This window comes from Amblyomma mixtum, chromosome 3 (assembly GCF_055824585.1).
Source record: "Amblyomma mixtum isolate Tamu chromosome 3, ASM5582458v1, whole genome shotgun sequence".
Classification (NCBI taxonomy): Eukaryota; Metazoa; Arthropoda; class Arachnida; order Ixodida; family Ixodidae; genus Amblyomma; species Amblyomma mixtum.
In genome coordinates this window covers 311,689,970-311,704,531 of record NC_143014.1, presented here as the reverse complement: position 1 = coordinate 311,704,531, position 14,562 = coordinate 311,689,970, and the positions used below count along the sequence as shown (strand labels likewise).

General features: G+C 44.6%; 1 protein-coding gene across 5 annotated transcripts in view; it reads left to right on the top strand.

Annotated features, from left to right (window-relative positions):
* Hgsnat (Heparan-alpha-glucosaminide N-acetyltransferase) overlaps window positions 1-14,562 on the top strand; it is an 86,422-nt gene that overhangs the window by 55,690 nt on the left and 16,170 nt on the right. For 4 of the 5 annotated variants that reach the window (XM_089583951.1, XM_089583950.1, XM_089583949.1 and 1 more), the window contains 4 exons: window positions 1,295-1,381; window positions 6,764-6,838; window positions 10,325-10,395; window positions 13,205-13,317. In XM_089583951.1, the coding sequence (XP_089440077.1) occupies window positions 1,295-1,381; window positions 6,764-6,838; window positions 10,325-10,395; window positions 13,205-13,317 (346 nt within the window). Of the gene's footprint in view, window positions 1-1,294; window positions 1,382-6,763; window positions 6,839-10,324; window positions 10,396-10,818; window positions 10,874-13,204; window positions 13,318-14,562 lie in introns of those variants that run through there. The other variant, XM_089583952.1, reaches the window with a different exon arrangement.

Here is a 14,562-nt window from a genome sequence, read left to right as displayed (position 1 = left end):
CTTGCCAGTAGGGGTTAAGATGGCTGTTGAGCTATCCTGAATTATGCAATTTCTGCAGGTGTATTTCTTCTTTTCTTTCTTCACATGTTGAAGATTACAGTTAATTTTTTGCTGTAATATTTAGGGACTGTGTGATTGAGATTGTACACGTATTTATGCTTTGTTTGTCTATTTTTGTGGCAGGCTTCAAAACCCATAGGAGCTCCAAAATTGTGGTGTTTTTGTTACTTTCATCTGTTTCAGGCTGATGGCGTTGGCACTTTAGCGGTGACCTTTGGTAGTGGATATGAGATGCCAAACTTCTTTGGCTACTTCCTTTTAGATTATTTATATGTGCATTTTGTGCTTCAAGCCATTGTTCAAATGAGTTCAAAGAACACTTGATTAGCAGTGTGATTTTTTTTCACTGAGAAAATGAACCACAGAAACGCCAGTATCAGCTGTGAAAGGCTACAGATGATGCTGTAGATAGACAGTCTTAAAGATAAGGGGTGGTGTGTGAATTGCAGATAGTGAGAGCTCAGTAAGAGAAGCTAATCTGATAGCATGGACAGAAAAAAAAAAAAGAGGAAAAGGGGGATGGTAAAACAGCTTTCTAGGCCTACTTGCACGCACAGGATAATGAGCAGGGACCAGGGTACTCTGTGTTGTTCGCACCCAACCTCCCTGCAGTGCCTCTTTCCTTGAGTGTTGAAATGACAGTGTTTTCAAAAAGTGCAGTCTACGTCACTCTGTGCCGAGCGCTTGAGCGGCGCCCTCCCCGGCATAAAAGTTGACACTCCGTCATAGCGCCCAACTTTTAAAAGCTACGCTTGCACGAAAGTAGAGCCACATGAACCTGCAAGCAAGGTGGGCACAAGCAATTTGCCTGCAAACTAAGGATGCCTCTCTGATTTCACTTTTGACTGCATAGTGCAGACTGCTCGAACGCTCTACACAAGGGTGTGACGCAGACTGTACAGCTGCACTGTGGGCTGTAGGCTGTTTACTGGCAAGGTAAAAATGGCATGCACATTTCCACAACTTGTATGGATTGGTCCGTACTGGTGGTGCAGCCATCAGTGTCATCACAGGGCGAGTTTTTACTCTATTTGGGCTTGTGTTTTTAATTTGTGAATGGATTGACTTTCATCAGTGTGTCCGAGTGGGATTTTTTTTTCTTTTCTGCTATTTGCAATGCCCGAGGAGCTCTTTGGAGTGCAGTAAGGAATTTCGCAGCTGCCTATTAGGCCAACAGGAAGTGCCTTGTTTTCTCTGTGCTTTTAACCACAATGATACTTCACACTTCTCGCAGCACGTGTACCACACGCACCAACCGTACGACCCTGAGGGTGCACTGGGGTGCCTCACATCCATCTTCCTTGTTTTCTTGGGTTTGCAGGTAAATTCATTCTGCATTTCAGAGAGTTTTCCCATTTTGTAGGGGGAGATGTGAGGCTTATTGCCCAAATCCATGCTATATTCGGGCCACAACACCGCACAGCAAGAGTAATGTTAGTGTGTCTCCCAAGGTAAGCGTATTTCTTAAGGCTGGCGCCTTGCAGCTCACTGATGTGATTTACAGGTTCAGATCAGGTTTTACTGTACGAAATGAATTGCCCTTGTCAAGTGAACTTTCATTAGACGCGTGTGAATACAGTCAGCTCAGCGTTTGGTAATTCAAATTCAAAGTGGACTAATTGTACTCGGTTTGATTTGGTTTGGTTTATGGGGTTTAACGTCCCAAAGCGACTAAGGCTATGAGAGACGCCGTAGTGGAGGGCTCCGGAAATTTCGACCACCTGGGGTTCTTTAATGTGCACTGACATCGCACAGTACACGGGCCTCTAGAATTTCTCCTCCAAAGAAATTCAACCGCCTCAGCCGGATTCGAACCCGCGTCTTTCGGGTCAGCAGCCGAGCACCATAACCACTGAGCCACCGCGGCGGCTAATTGTACTCGAAATTAATGGGACCCAAGCATCCATTCAAATAAACTGGTTGATAAAAGTAAGTGGGTTTGAATCAACAGTAATCCACTGTATCAAATTTTTGTTTGTGAACTTGAGCTGTAAATATTTGCGACTCAAATCAAATACTTTCAGATACAAAGGATGTTAGGTCAAATTAAAAAAGAAATTCTTTTTCTGAGGAAAAAAAAAGCCATCAAAAAAAGATTTATTGCGCAGCAAATGTTTCGAATACAAAGCATTTATGGGCAGTCCTTAAGATTTTTGATGTTCTGTCAAGTGGACAGAGAAGGTGAAGAATCAATCAGGATGATTACTCAGTACTCCGGAGCAGTACATCTTATGTGGCAGAAGACAACATGGGTAGTGGCGCAGAACGGAATGGTTTCCCTGGGCTCACTGGCCACCAGAGTCGTGTCACCACCATTCAACATGTGATGTGAAAGGTCTTTGTGTGTGTGCACCCAGAAAGGAACGTGCTGTAGAGAGAGAAGAATGGGCACACCAGGACAATGGATACTGCGGTGCAGAAAGTGCTGCAGGCAGCGTGGGCTCTGCAAGGAATATATGTCCTCGCCCATCCTCAGGTTACTTCTCTTGTGTGTGCCAATGCCCATCTTACAGCTTCACTTGCTTGTGGGTGCAGCTCGCAGAGGCCTACACAAACGACGATCGTTTAGACGGCCTTTGGGGCTTACCACCAAAAAGACTTACACAGTCAGTGAAAAAAAAATGAATGTCTGATGGTAGTGCTTTTCATGACATATAAATTTGCTGAATGTTGTCATGAAGGGCTGTGAGCTGCTTAACATGCTGTGCTAGCAGATGTGCTCTTTTGCTTACCACACTGTCATCTCAGATACTTGGCAAGACCCCTAGCTGTGCCAATGTGCTTGGTTGTTGGGCATTGCATGAGGCAGTGCACGAAGGGACGGTCCCGCTCACATTGTCTTACGTCATTCCTTCAGTAATGAGTAGCACTGTCAGCTGTTGTCTTGTCTATCAATGTCTGAAAGAAACGATTGTATACTGGCTTTATTTATAGGCCCATATTTGTGGTCTCTGAGTGAGCTGGGGAAAGGGACGTGGGTGGAGGCATTTAGCCCGATGTGCTAATGTGATGAACAGTACATGTTGAGCAGCTTACTTTCTTTCATGATAGCATTCAGTAAGTTTGTGTGTCACATAATCACTGTGTCAAATTGTGGTGCATTAGACTTTTTCACCAGGTGCAGTCATGTAAAACTACCAGCGTAAGTGTAGAATAATTGTTATGCGATAAATCAGCTTTCCATGGCTTCAGTGTAAGAAAAAGCTTTTCATACTTAGTTTAAACTAACACTTTGTATTCAAAATATTTAATTCAATTCACAGGCAACTTTAACACTGTTGCAATGAAGTTCACAAGGCACATGAGAAATTTCGCCGAAGTGGAAAATTTGTTAAGAACTTCTTGTTGGGCGAGTTGGTGCATACTATTGTAGGTACAAATTGCGCACAAAAGACACACACAGGAAGAAACACGAGGGAGACTCATTCAGTCTTTCATTCGCTCATTCGCTCTTTCAGTCTCCCTTGTGTTTCTTCCTGTGTGTGTCTTTTGTGCGCAATTCGTACCTACAACGGAAAATTTGTTATCATGAAATCATCCCAGACAAGCGACAGATTGGACTAAGTCAGGGGTGGTCCAAGTGCGGCTCGTGACTCTGTGGCATCTTTACATCCCCCCTTCCCATTTCTGCTCCTAAGACAGCTTCCCTAATGTTATAGAAGAGAGGTGCACACAGGCAGTTGTTGCTAGTTGGTGCTGTCCTGGGCAGAATATGCGAAATGGGGCGTGTTGCAAGAAATTGAAAATAATTTCCACCCCCCCCCTTTTATATTGCGGCTCTTCACTAAAAAGATTATTTTTTTATGGCTCTTTGCATATGCCACCCCTGGACAGGAACAACATTTATTTTCACTTATTAGTGAGCTTTGGTAAGTTTCACTGTTTCAGCACCAGCACTGTGGCACGATTTCATTCCACTGCATTGCAACCTCGTCACCTTTGCTCTTATGAGATTTAAGGTATCACAGACAACACTGACTTATCTCTCAGGCCTGATGAAAATTGTTCAAGCATCAAAAAAAATAGCCAAAGAAATGCTCATTTCTATTTCATAATTTTCAGGCAGATAGCAGAAGTGGGTGATAGTTTTCTTCACGTTCTACATAATCTTGGGATATTGGCCAATGCTCGGCTGTCACTACAGCATGGCAGCTGCAGTCAAGTATTCGCCACTGCACTATTGTCTACGAGTGTGTGTGAAAGCCTAGGTGGGAAGGTGAACATTCCTCTGTGGAAAGTGCACAGCACCCATCGTACTCGTAGTTCTTTTTTGTCCCCCGGCTTCATAATTCCATGTAGCAGTTACATTCAAGTTTCGGTGCTGAGCTGTGCCTGGAGACTTATTAGTGCGCTAGCAGTAGAGCTTCCACTCAACCACTTAGTCATAGTCTGTATGGTCCCTCTGTGGAGGCACGTTGGGATGACTTCATATAGTCGTGTGACCTTTGTGGCCCACCTGCCATTTAGGTTGCTTCTCTGGGGATCGTAGTGCACTAGCACTAGATCCCCCACTCAGTGATTTCACTGGTGTTTGTCTGGCCACTCTATGACCTTGAAGAGCTAGGTGGCTGAGTGCCACCTGCCTGTGTGGCTTGTGGGTCATCTAGGTCACATGACCTCGTGACATCATCACAACCTGCCCCCCAGATTGTGAGCAAAGTGCTGTTACGACTGGGCCTCCCACCCTGCCACCACTGTTGGGATTGGAACATCTCAGCCTGCTGCCACTGCTGCACAGAGCTGTGCAAAGAAACAGTTGAGGCAACGTTGAGTCAACGAAACATTTATGTACAGTATGCACAAGGGCTTCACACAATCGCCCCAAGGGCCGAGAGAACAACGGGCTAGCACAAAGGATGCCCCGGGAGAGCATCTCTCTGGCGTGATGTCTCATCTGCTACCCGTCTACTGCTTCCATTCAGCGCGGCTCCGTTTTTATAGCCTCTGGCAACGGTTGCAGCAGCCAGCCGCTCAAACTCTCCAATCAGGTCACACCACTGGCCACTGTTCGAATTGGATGAATGGTTGAGGAGCTTGGCCATAGAAGGTTTGCAGCCTGGAAAGGGCTGCCAGGAAAGCGTTGGTTGAGTCTCGAGCCGACGCAGGTGAGGAGAGGGAAAAGGGACTGCGCCGGGCAAGCCAGGATCAGTCATGCCGCAAGCTGCGACATGTCCGAGAGTTTGTGCTTGCTTTGCGCATTGGCGGGCACACAGCACTGGTTTCCACGGAGGCCAGTGGAATGCGTGCTCAGGCATAACAGTGCCCACCATGGCAGGTGGCCGTTAAATTAATGATTGGGTGCTCGGGAAAAGCAGCCTGGGCCACACAGGCCCCACCGGTGGCAGCACCTGCCATCCAAGGGCCATTGCTGCACCACTGCACCAGGAGGGGTATGAGGACTCCCAGGGATCTGTGAATGTAAGGTAGAGAATGACCAATGAGAGAATGAAAACCAAAATGCTAGCATACCTAATTCGCACCTGGCCTAACCACTCTAGATAATGTCTTTTTTTGTTTATATTTTGGGATGTTGGTAAGTTGAGGGGAAAGAAAGCATTGATTAGCTATTGCTGGCATTGGCAGTGGTGGTCAGGATCACAAAGCATTTAGTTTCATGTTCACATTTCTCACTTCGAAGAGCCACACCATTCTTTAGCCCCCCCCACTCATTTCGCTGCTTCCCTCTTGCTCATTAGGGATAAAAGGACATTGTCCAGAATGCTACTCCAGCTGCAGAGCAGGGGACCTGCAGCAATGATCTAAGCGCATGCCTTGCGTACATGATGTGGTCAGTATGTGCCAGTATGCGAGGAATGTTAATGGTGGCATTTGAACCACATGCTGACTTTTTCGGCTATTTCTGGGGAAACAGTATGATGATATTAAACTCTGTGTGTGCCAAAGGTTGTTGGGATCGAATCCCGCCTGCCGCTGTTATACTTCAAAGGGGGCAAACTGCAAAAATGCCGGGGTGCTGTGTGATGTCAATGCAATAAAAAGAACCCCAGGTGGTCTAAATTAATCCATAGCCCTCCGCTACGACATCCCTCATAGCTCGTGTGTCACTTTGGGGCGTTAAACCCCATGTACTACTAACCACCGCATTGGCAACCTTGTGTTTTGTGCATTACAAATAAATTCCAGGTTCACTTTTACTGTGCAAAAGTGTTGAAGTGGAACCCCAGTCTGAAAAATGCTTTGGGTGCATTTTGTTTCATGATTTTTTTTGTTCACTTTGTTCTGCGTTTAACGCTTTTCCGGTTGCATGTTTTAGATTTTAGTCTTATTTGCTGATGTTCATTTTGCAGGAAATGAGTGTGAGTGCACTTGCTCCTGTGTGCATGTGTGTCTCTCTTGTTCATGTCTGTTGCACTCCCACAAGTATTCGGTAGTTACTTGCAAGGTCACTTGCATCTCGACAAAGTTTAAAAGAGTAATGTGCATAATCTAGAAAGTTGCATGAGGAAATGCATTTATATAATGCCTTTTTATTTTCGCTGTCGAGTCACTGTTACATCCTGGTGCATGCTGGCTGGCATAGCTTTTTGAATCGAAGAACACAGTTCTCTAAGCACTCACATAGGTTGTACAGCAGCTCTTTTGCCTCGCGTGTTTTGAGACATTTTGAAACTCCTTGCTCATTTGAAGTTTTTCCTTGCTTTAAGACTGTCTCGTGTGTGGCCCCTCCTGTTTTCTGCTGCAGGCTGGCAAAATTCTGCTGACATTCTCCGAGTGGAAGTCTCGGGTTATCCGTTGGTGCTGCTGGGGTCTTGCTTGTGTGAGCAACTGATTTTGTTTCCTTATTGTAGCATTTTCATTTGCAATAGAATAAAGTGCACCTGATTGCTTGTATTGGTAAGTAATAGCTCATTACAGTAGACGTCCTTTGAGGTGAACTTCAAGGGACCATGGAAATTGATTTGTTCTACTAAAAATGGCTCCAGAAAGAATGTGTGAGCATGCTGATATAGCCAGTAGTAGGTACTTGCGAAACCAAGCTTTTAGCTTTCTTTCTATTTGTTCAATATTGTTCTTTACCTTTCTTTTGTTCCCTTCACCCACCGCAGTGGCTCAGTGGTTATGGCACTCGGCTGCTGACCCAAAAGACGCGGGTTCGATCCCGGCCGCGATGGTCGAATTTCGATGGAGGCCAGATTCTATAGGTCCGTGTGCTGTGCGATGTCAGTGCACATTAGAGAACCCCAGGTGGTCGAAATTTCCAGAGCCCCTCAATACGAGTCTCTCATAGTCTGAGTCGCTTTGGGACGTTAAACCCCCATAAGCCAACCAACCATAAACCAACTTTGTTCCCTTCACGATTTTCAGAGCACACTGGAGATGCACTGTTCAGGCACTAGAGTAGCTTTATTTTCCCTCCCTGTCACAGTTTCTTCATAACCCTAGCCTATCAGCGTGCATTTTCATTTCTTTCCTCCCTGCCTTGCTTGTTTGATCATGAAGTCATAGCCAGCTGAGAGCTCAAGTATGCTGTGTAGTGTCTGGTAGTGCTTTTGTCTCTTTTTAGGACAGATTGTGTAAAAGGAGTTCCATCTGTTTCGTATGCTTTGTGGTACTGCCCTGTGCAGTGTGCAGCACAGTATTGTGTAGCCCAGAGGTTGATTGGACGCACCCAGCTTACTGGAAATGTTTACAGTGGCGGGAATGCTCCGTCAATTGCTCGAACCTGAGCCATTTCATTAATCCTGCTACATGCATCTACAAATTGGTGGTTTTTGATGAAAAATTGCACCTAAGCTGCACCGGAATGCTATTCCAGCAATTAAGAGCTGCGGCAAATGTGAAGCTGCCAATATGTGACGAGAAAAATGACCGACAGAATCTGACCCTGTCCCGTTGTGCTTTTTAGCCCTTTACCACCTATATGAGTACACTGTGTATGCGTGTGTTTTGCACATCTACCTTGATGGCACTGCCAACACTATTCCAAACAAACAAGGCGAATGCATATGCAAGGAAAAAAATTGCTTTTAAGAGGCTCAAGTAGTGTAAAATTTGGGTCCTGCTGGATTTATCGTGCTTTGGCAAAACACTGTCACATGTTCCGTAGGGTCAGTGTAAGACCGTGAGAAAGCTTCGGACGTGCTCTAGGTGATAGCTTGATTCCACAGACGTCATTCCCACTCACTGTAACAGCGCCGTCGACATCTGAGCTTCCAGTTTGTTTGTGCAGTAGAACCACAATAATTTCAGCTTTCAGTGTTAAAAGTTGGTTGGTATTAATAGTAGTTGTAACTCAATTGACCCACTTCCAATGATGCGGTGGCATTCTCTGTGTTTCCATACTGTGGTTGCACATTGTACTCTTGTACTTCAAGGTTGTGCTGTTGCCGGTCATCGTCCTCCACATGAGCTTCAACTACAGTTTCAGTGCAATGGAGTCCGACTGAGTGTCTTTGGCGCAGACACTTGAAAGAAAGCCACAGAGTGTTTGGGAAGCACACAGTAGCCGTGAACCGATTAACGATGGAAAATAGGTGCTCCTTGAGACGTGGACCACAGACACAGGATAAAGCTCTTTGTTGGGAGAGGCACGGCTATGTTTGAAACCTGTGCTGTGCCGTGAAACGGCTACGGTGGGGTCATACTCCTGTTGCATCATCATAACTATAATGAAGCACAGTGGGTGCACTCATCTCAGAACAGTCGCTGTGAGAAGTGGCCTGTTTGTTCATCTCAGCTTTCCCTATCCGAGCTCATTCAGTCAGAGCATGTTTGAGAGTGCTAACATCACAGAGCGCAGCGAGTGACAATTTTTAAATCTCAAGGGCTTTAAGTTATTTCAAACGCCCTCTGTATTTGCGTGTTTACCTTTCTGACTATTGGGCTCCTGCTACAAAACATGAGGAAGCGGCTGCAAATTCAGTTTTCAGCTTTGACAAGGCCTGCTGCAAAATGCTCTTGGCCATTCATAGCAGTGTGCTTACCTCACTCAGAAGAAAGCTTGAAACCATTTAGTTCCAGCTACTCTAAGTTTTCTGTTTGTTGAAAGGCGTAGCTTTTTTTTTTATTGGTCTTAATTACTAGTGTCAACTTTCGCTTCTTCAAGTCAGTTTAGTGATTTAATACCTGTTAATCTAAAGTTGTGTGGTTTTAGGGGGATCAAATACAGTTAAACCTGAATATAACGAAATCGAAAAAAGGTCTGCAATTTTGCATTACTTCCAGGTTTTCATTGCATGCAGTTTTCGCATGAAGACTCGAAAAGACAATGCTGAACAAAAATCAGAGTAGCAAATAAATGTAGGTGTAATCACTTCGACGATGTTTACAGTAAACCCCCATTACTCGAAGTTATAATCGCGGAAAAACGTTTCGCGATCGTGCTGATATCGTTACTGTGGCAACAGCCATCGCCACCTCCGCCACGGCTCGCACAGCGCTGCTGAAAATGGGGTAGGGAGAATGGGGGAGGCGGAGGAGTTCGCAGCACCATGGCTGGGCTAGGAGAGAGCGTGAGACTGGCTGTGGGAGCATCTGCTTCTTCCTAGATGTTCCCCCTCTCAGTCTGCCTGCCACCATTTCCCTAGGAAGCGGACTCTTCACCCCTGTCACCGGTGCTCTTTGCCATCCCTGCTCCCAAGTCCTAGTACAGGAATCACGTGAGCAACCATGCAGCGGCGATGGGCACGCACTTCTCGTACAGTGTCTTTTTTTTTTTTCTTGCTGTGTCCTATTATATTTGCTGCTTTTTAAAGCATGAACTGCTGTAATGCCACGTGATGCGACGTTGAAAAAGCGAAAGCGGCAGAGACTTCTGCGCTTGCCACGTAAATGTGCCAGCGGCACTGGAGCACAGCGCGTTGTGTAAACTGTGGTCCCTCATTGTGACCGTAGACATTCCTCTCATGTCAGTTCATGTTCTGTCGTTTCGAAACTTGCGTGGTTGTGCCAGATTTCAGGTAACTCAGCACTAGCTAACAGATAGTCGCCGTAATGAGTTCGTTGTATCAAGGTCAGCCGCTGCAGCACTTTGGCTCCTGGAGCTCTCAGATACTCACTTCAGTGGGGGCAGGGTTGGGGAATTGGAAAAGTTTGTAGTATTGAGGAATTTGCTACACTGAGGTTCGTTACATTCAGGTTTAATTGTACTTTTAATAACAAAAGTAGGGTGTGAATTTGAATCGGTTTGCAAATACTATTTGCGGTCTGTTTAAAGCTTCGAATACTCGCTGGCCCCTGGTCATTGAAGCCTGCATTGTGTAGAGGCACTAAGGTTCAGTGGTTTGCAATCTCTCTCTCTCAGGGTGTTGTGGCTGGCGTGCTGTGCAAGTTCTCAAAGGAGGAAGGTTGGATTCCTGTCAACAAGAACTTGTGGTAAGCAGAACTTGGTGCCTCCGTGTTTTGCCTCTGTAGGAGTAAGAGTTCAAATGTCTAGCATTGGAATTCATGAATAATTCCAACTCCAGATAGTTAGCTATGTGGTCATGGCCACCGAATTTGTTTGCTGAGTTCCAAGTCTTGGAAGCCATGATGCTGTGCTAACAGTAAGCTACGCTGAATCATGCCATTTTTTTTTCTGCTTTTCTGTTATGGAAACTTGCCTTCTGTAACCAGAGGTGGTATGTTGTCCACTTGTGCAGTTTGCCTGACACATCATGCAGCTTGCATGTTGGCACCACAATTGGTGTGCTGGTTTTTGTGGTGGTCCACCTTTAACAGCTGAGCAAAGAAGGCGCTATAGAAAAAAAAAAGTACCGAAGGAATTAAAATGGCCTGATTTGTTTCTTAAAATTGCAGGAATAGCTCCCATTTGTCCTGTACCTGAAAGTGACTGAGAAGATATGTACCAGTGGTAAGCCTAAAAAACAGGAGAGCCTTGCTGTGGAGTGCATTGCACCATTAAAAAAAAAAAAATGTACGCATAAGGCATCTTCCTTTTCCTTCTTTTTCTGCTACCCTATAATATGTGCAGCATTTCAAAAGTGCTGCAATGAAGGTAAAAAAAAAATTGCCAAGATGTTGCCATGCAACTGACATGTCGAGGCATGCTAAGGATGTAGTCCTGTTTATTCTACATTTTCAAACAAGTGCCCAAATTGCCAATACGCCATAACAAAACAACAAAGTGTGAGAGGTACTGCATGAATCACAATAGAGTTATCATCAACTGCACTTGTTGTTGCTTGCTTTTATAAGGAAGTAATTACTCATTAACATTCACCCAATCGCTGCCAACAGCCGGAAGGGAAAGCTATACAGCTTTCACAGAAACATTTTAGTTGAAAAATATGTCCTGGTCCGGGGATCTAACCTCTGGGGATCAGACCCTCTACTTGTTTCTAATCAATCTCATTGTCTTCTAGCACCCCAGCATTTTTGTACATCGAACCCTCCTTGTGTTACAAAGTAGAAGCACAATCTTTTTTGTTTACAAGTAAATAACTTTATTACACCATTTTACTGCGTCATGTAAAAGGGAATGAATTTCAATGTGTGCTGCTGTTTAATGTTTTAACAGTGTTAGTCACCATAGTTGCTTTTTGTCCTTTAGAGTAACGACTTCTTTTTCCAGCTTTTCAAACAAGAACGTTGTGTACACAGAGCTAACTAGATGAATTATAATATAAATATAATAATATAAATATTATTATATTATATTATAAATATTATATTATAATATAATATAAATAATTATAAATACTAACAGATTGGTTGTAAAGAACTGAGTTAAAAGTCAAGATTCATGGGCTTCCCATCATTCCTTTGAGGGATGAAGTGCTATATTGGTGGCTACCGACAACCACTGCGCCTGATTTTCCTCTTGTATTCTGAGTATGGAACTTTTTTTTAATGCTGGCTGGTTATACACGTGAACCTGCGCCCACAATGAACAGAAAGTAACCGAGCAACAGTCGAGATCCTTAGCATTTTGCAAGTCCACAAAAAATTGTACAATTGCACATTTTTTGCGCAACTGTGCAGTAGCAGCCGCAATTAACTTTTTTTAATCTTTTTTCAACCCCCCCCCCCCCCCCCCCCCCCCCCGACATTGACAGGAACGAGAGAACTGTGAGACTGTGTGTGGTTACTTCATTAACCTGAACTGTCATGTAATCGAGAATGTTGTTTATAAACAAGTTTTGCTGACACATTGGTATTCTTGCTCCTTCTATCCACTCGCAACCACGCAGCTGTGCAGTGATCGTGGTGGTAGCGTATTCGCACTCTTTTGTGGGAGCGCCCTTGATACGTGTGCCCTTTATAACAAATGTATGGTGTTTGTCAAAAATATACAGCCCAAGGGGTTTGCTTCCAATTCATGTAGCGGGACTCTTAAGCACATTTGACAGTCCTAAGCTGGGGAGGGTTGAGGACTTACGTTTATCCCGCCTTCGTGAGATTAGGTGCCCTGAGTATGCGAGAGGAGCCGTGCTGCAGGGCTCAGAAGCAGACCCCTTGGGCTGTACACTTTTGACAAAGACTGTACATAGTAATAGAAAGAAATGCCTTTAACTAACAGCTAGTATTCATGCTGTGGGATTATTGCTGTGGTATTGACAGCGTAGCTACCCTTCAGGTATTCTATTAAAATTTGTTTCTTTTGTTTCTTCTGCTATTCAGATCAAGCAAAAATATCCCAATTTGCAAGCTCCCTACATTTTTATGTTGAATGCTTCTGTTCATACCGGTTTAAAAGGAAAAGCTGGACAACTTCAGCTCACCCAGCATTTTGAATTATAGTACTTATACAGTGGTAGACATGCCATTGTGACAAAGTAAATGTTCAAGCAATGTATTATAGTGCAACATACCATTTGCAAGGGCTACTTTTCTAATAGCTGCAACACATCTCTGATGTGTTGCAGCTTGTCATGTCGATTGTGAAATTTTTTAGTGGTACTATAGTGGTTTTTGGCGCTGGATGTCTGGAGGAGCAGTAAGTGTTGACAGCAAGACCAGATGTGTTGAAAGAACACCATCAGAAATGTCATTTTGAAATTGAATTTTAATGTCACACAATTACGAGATTACTCTTGACAGGTAGTTGCTTGTGTCCACTGGTGCATGCCGTGCCATGCTTGATGTGTCCTTTTTGAGGTATTTGCAGTGCAGTCACTCCGCATTGATGGGCAATGACCTGAGGCCTCGTGCAATTACAACCTCTGCTTTTTGCGCTGTCCAGGTCGGTATCCTTCATCCTGTCCACAGCCAGCACGGCCTTCTTCCTTCTGGTTATCCTCTACTACCTGATCGATGTTTGTGGATGGTGGTCAGGGGCACCACTTACTTACCCAGGTGGGTCCATAGTGATCCTTTGGAGAAGAACTTTCGGTTTTCTTAATGCTGTGTAAGGTAGCGGCTTTTTTTCTAGCATAGCTAGTGGAAAATGATGTGAGCTAGTGTTTGAAACAGGTGAAGCGGGTTACTGCTACACTGTGCCACAGGATCAAAAAAAATTGGCGGGCTGCAAGGGTCAGCGCACTGTTAACACCGCTGAACAAACAAGAATCTTGTGTTTGAGCTATGAATTCTGGTGAAGTGTTTCTTTTTCTTTCTCGTGTAGTCTGGAAGTGCGCAAAAGTGGCACTAGTAACAGTATTATGGCTAATAGTGCTGTGCGTTCATCTCAGGTGCATTGCATATTGTGTGGTGTTCCCACACCGTGATACATTTACACCAACTAGTCTCTTCACTTACTTTCCTGTTGTGCGAGAAATGCATCTGTGCAGCCATTGAACAGATATATCGTATGCGCACCTTCTCAAGTAGTCCATGATTTTATAACGATATTTTTTTAGCCTTGTAACGTTTCAAGGAACTGATTCTCTGCCACCTCCGTAACGGTCACGCACAGGTTACACACAACTTTCTACTGAGGAAACACGACAAACCAGTTAGTGAAAAATGTGGAGATGAACTTACAGTAAATCACATTTTATTTTCGCCCCGCCGCGGTGGCTCAGTGGTTACGGCGCTCGGCTGCTGACCCGAAAGATGCTGGTTCGATCCCGGCTGCGGCGGCTGAATTTCTTGAAGGCGAAATTCTAGAGGCCCGTGTGCTGTGCGATGTCAGGGCACGTTAAAGAACCCCAGGTGGTCGAAATTTCCGTAGCCCTTCACTACGGCGTCTCTCATAGCCTCAGTCACTTTGGGATGTTAAACCCCAATAAACCAAACCAAACATTTTATTTTCATGCCCGAAACTCGAAAAGCTGAGGAAAAAGTACTTTTATTCGTTTTATAATCAATGCATCCCTTTTCATCGGACATGATAATGCAATCGTGGACATGTCTTGAGTTTTTATATTTTTAACAGAAGCAAGTTTTCTTCAAAAAATCTAAATCCTGACTCAGTGCTTCGCCGGATACACCTTAGCCACTTTCTCATTCCTGAAAAGAAAGCTGAGGTCTTTATTTGATTGGTTGGGAGCCTCGAGGTCTTTGCCCAGCCCAGGATGGTCACTGAGGCTACCCTACCCTCTTTGAAGCTTTTACTAGTAGCCATCTCTAGAATTTCGTTCCTTTGTAATCACTAGGTAG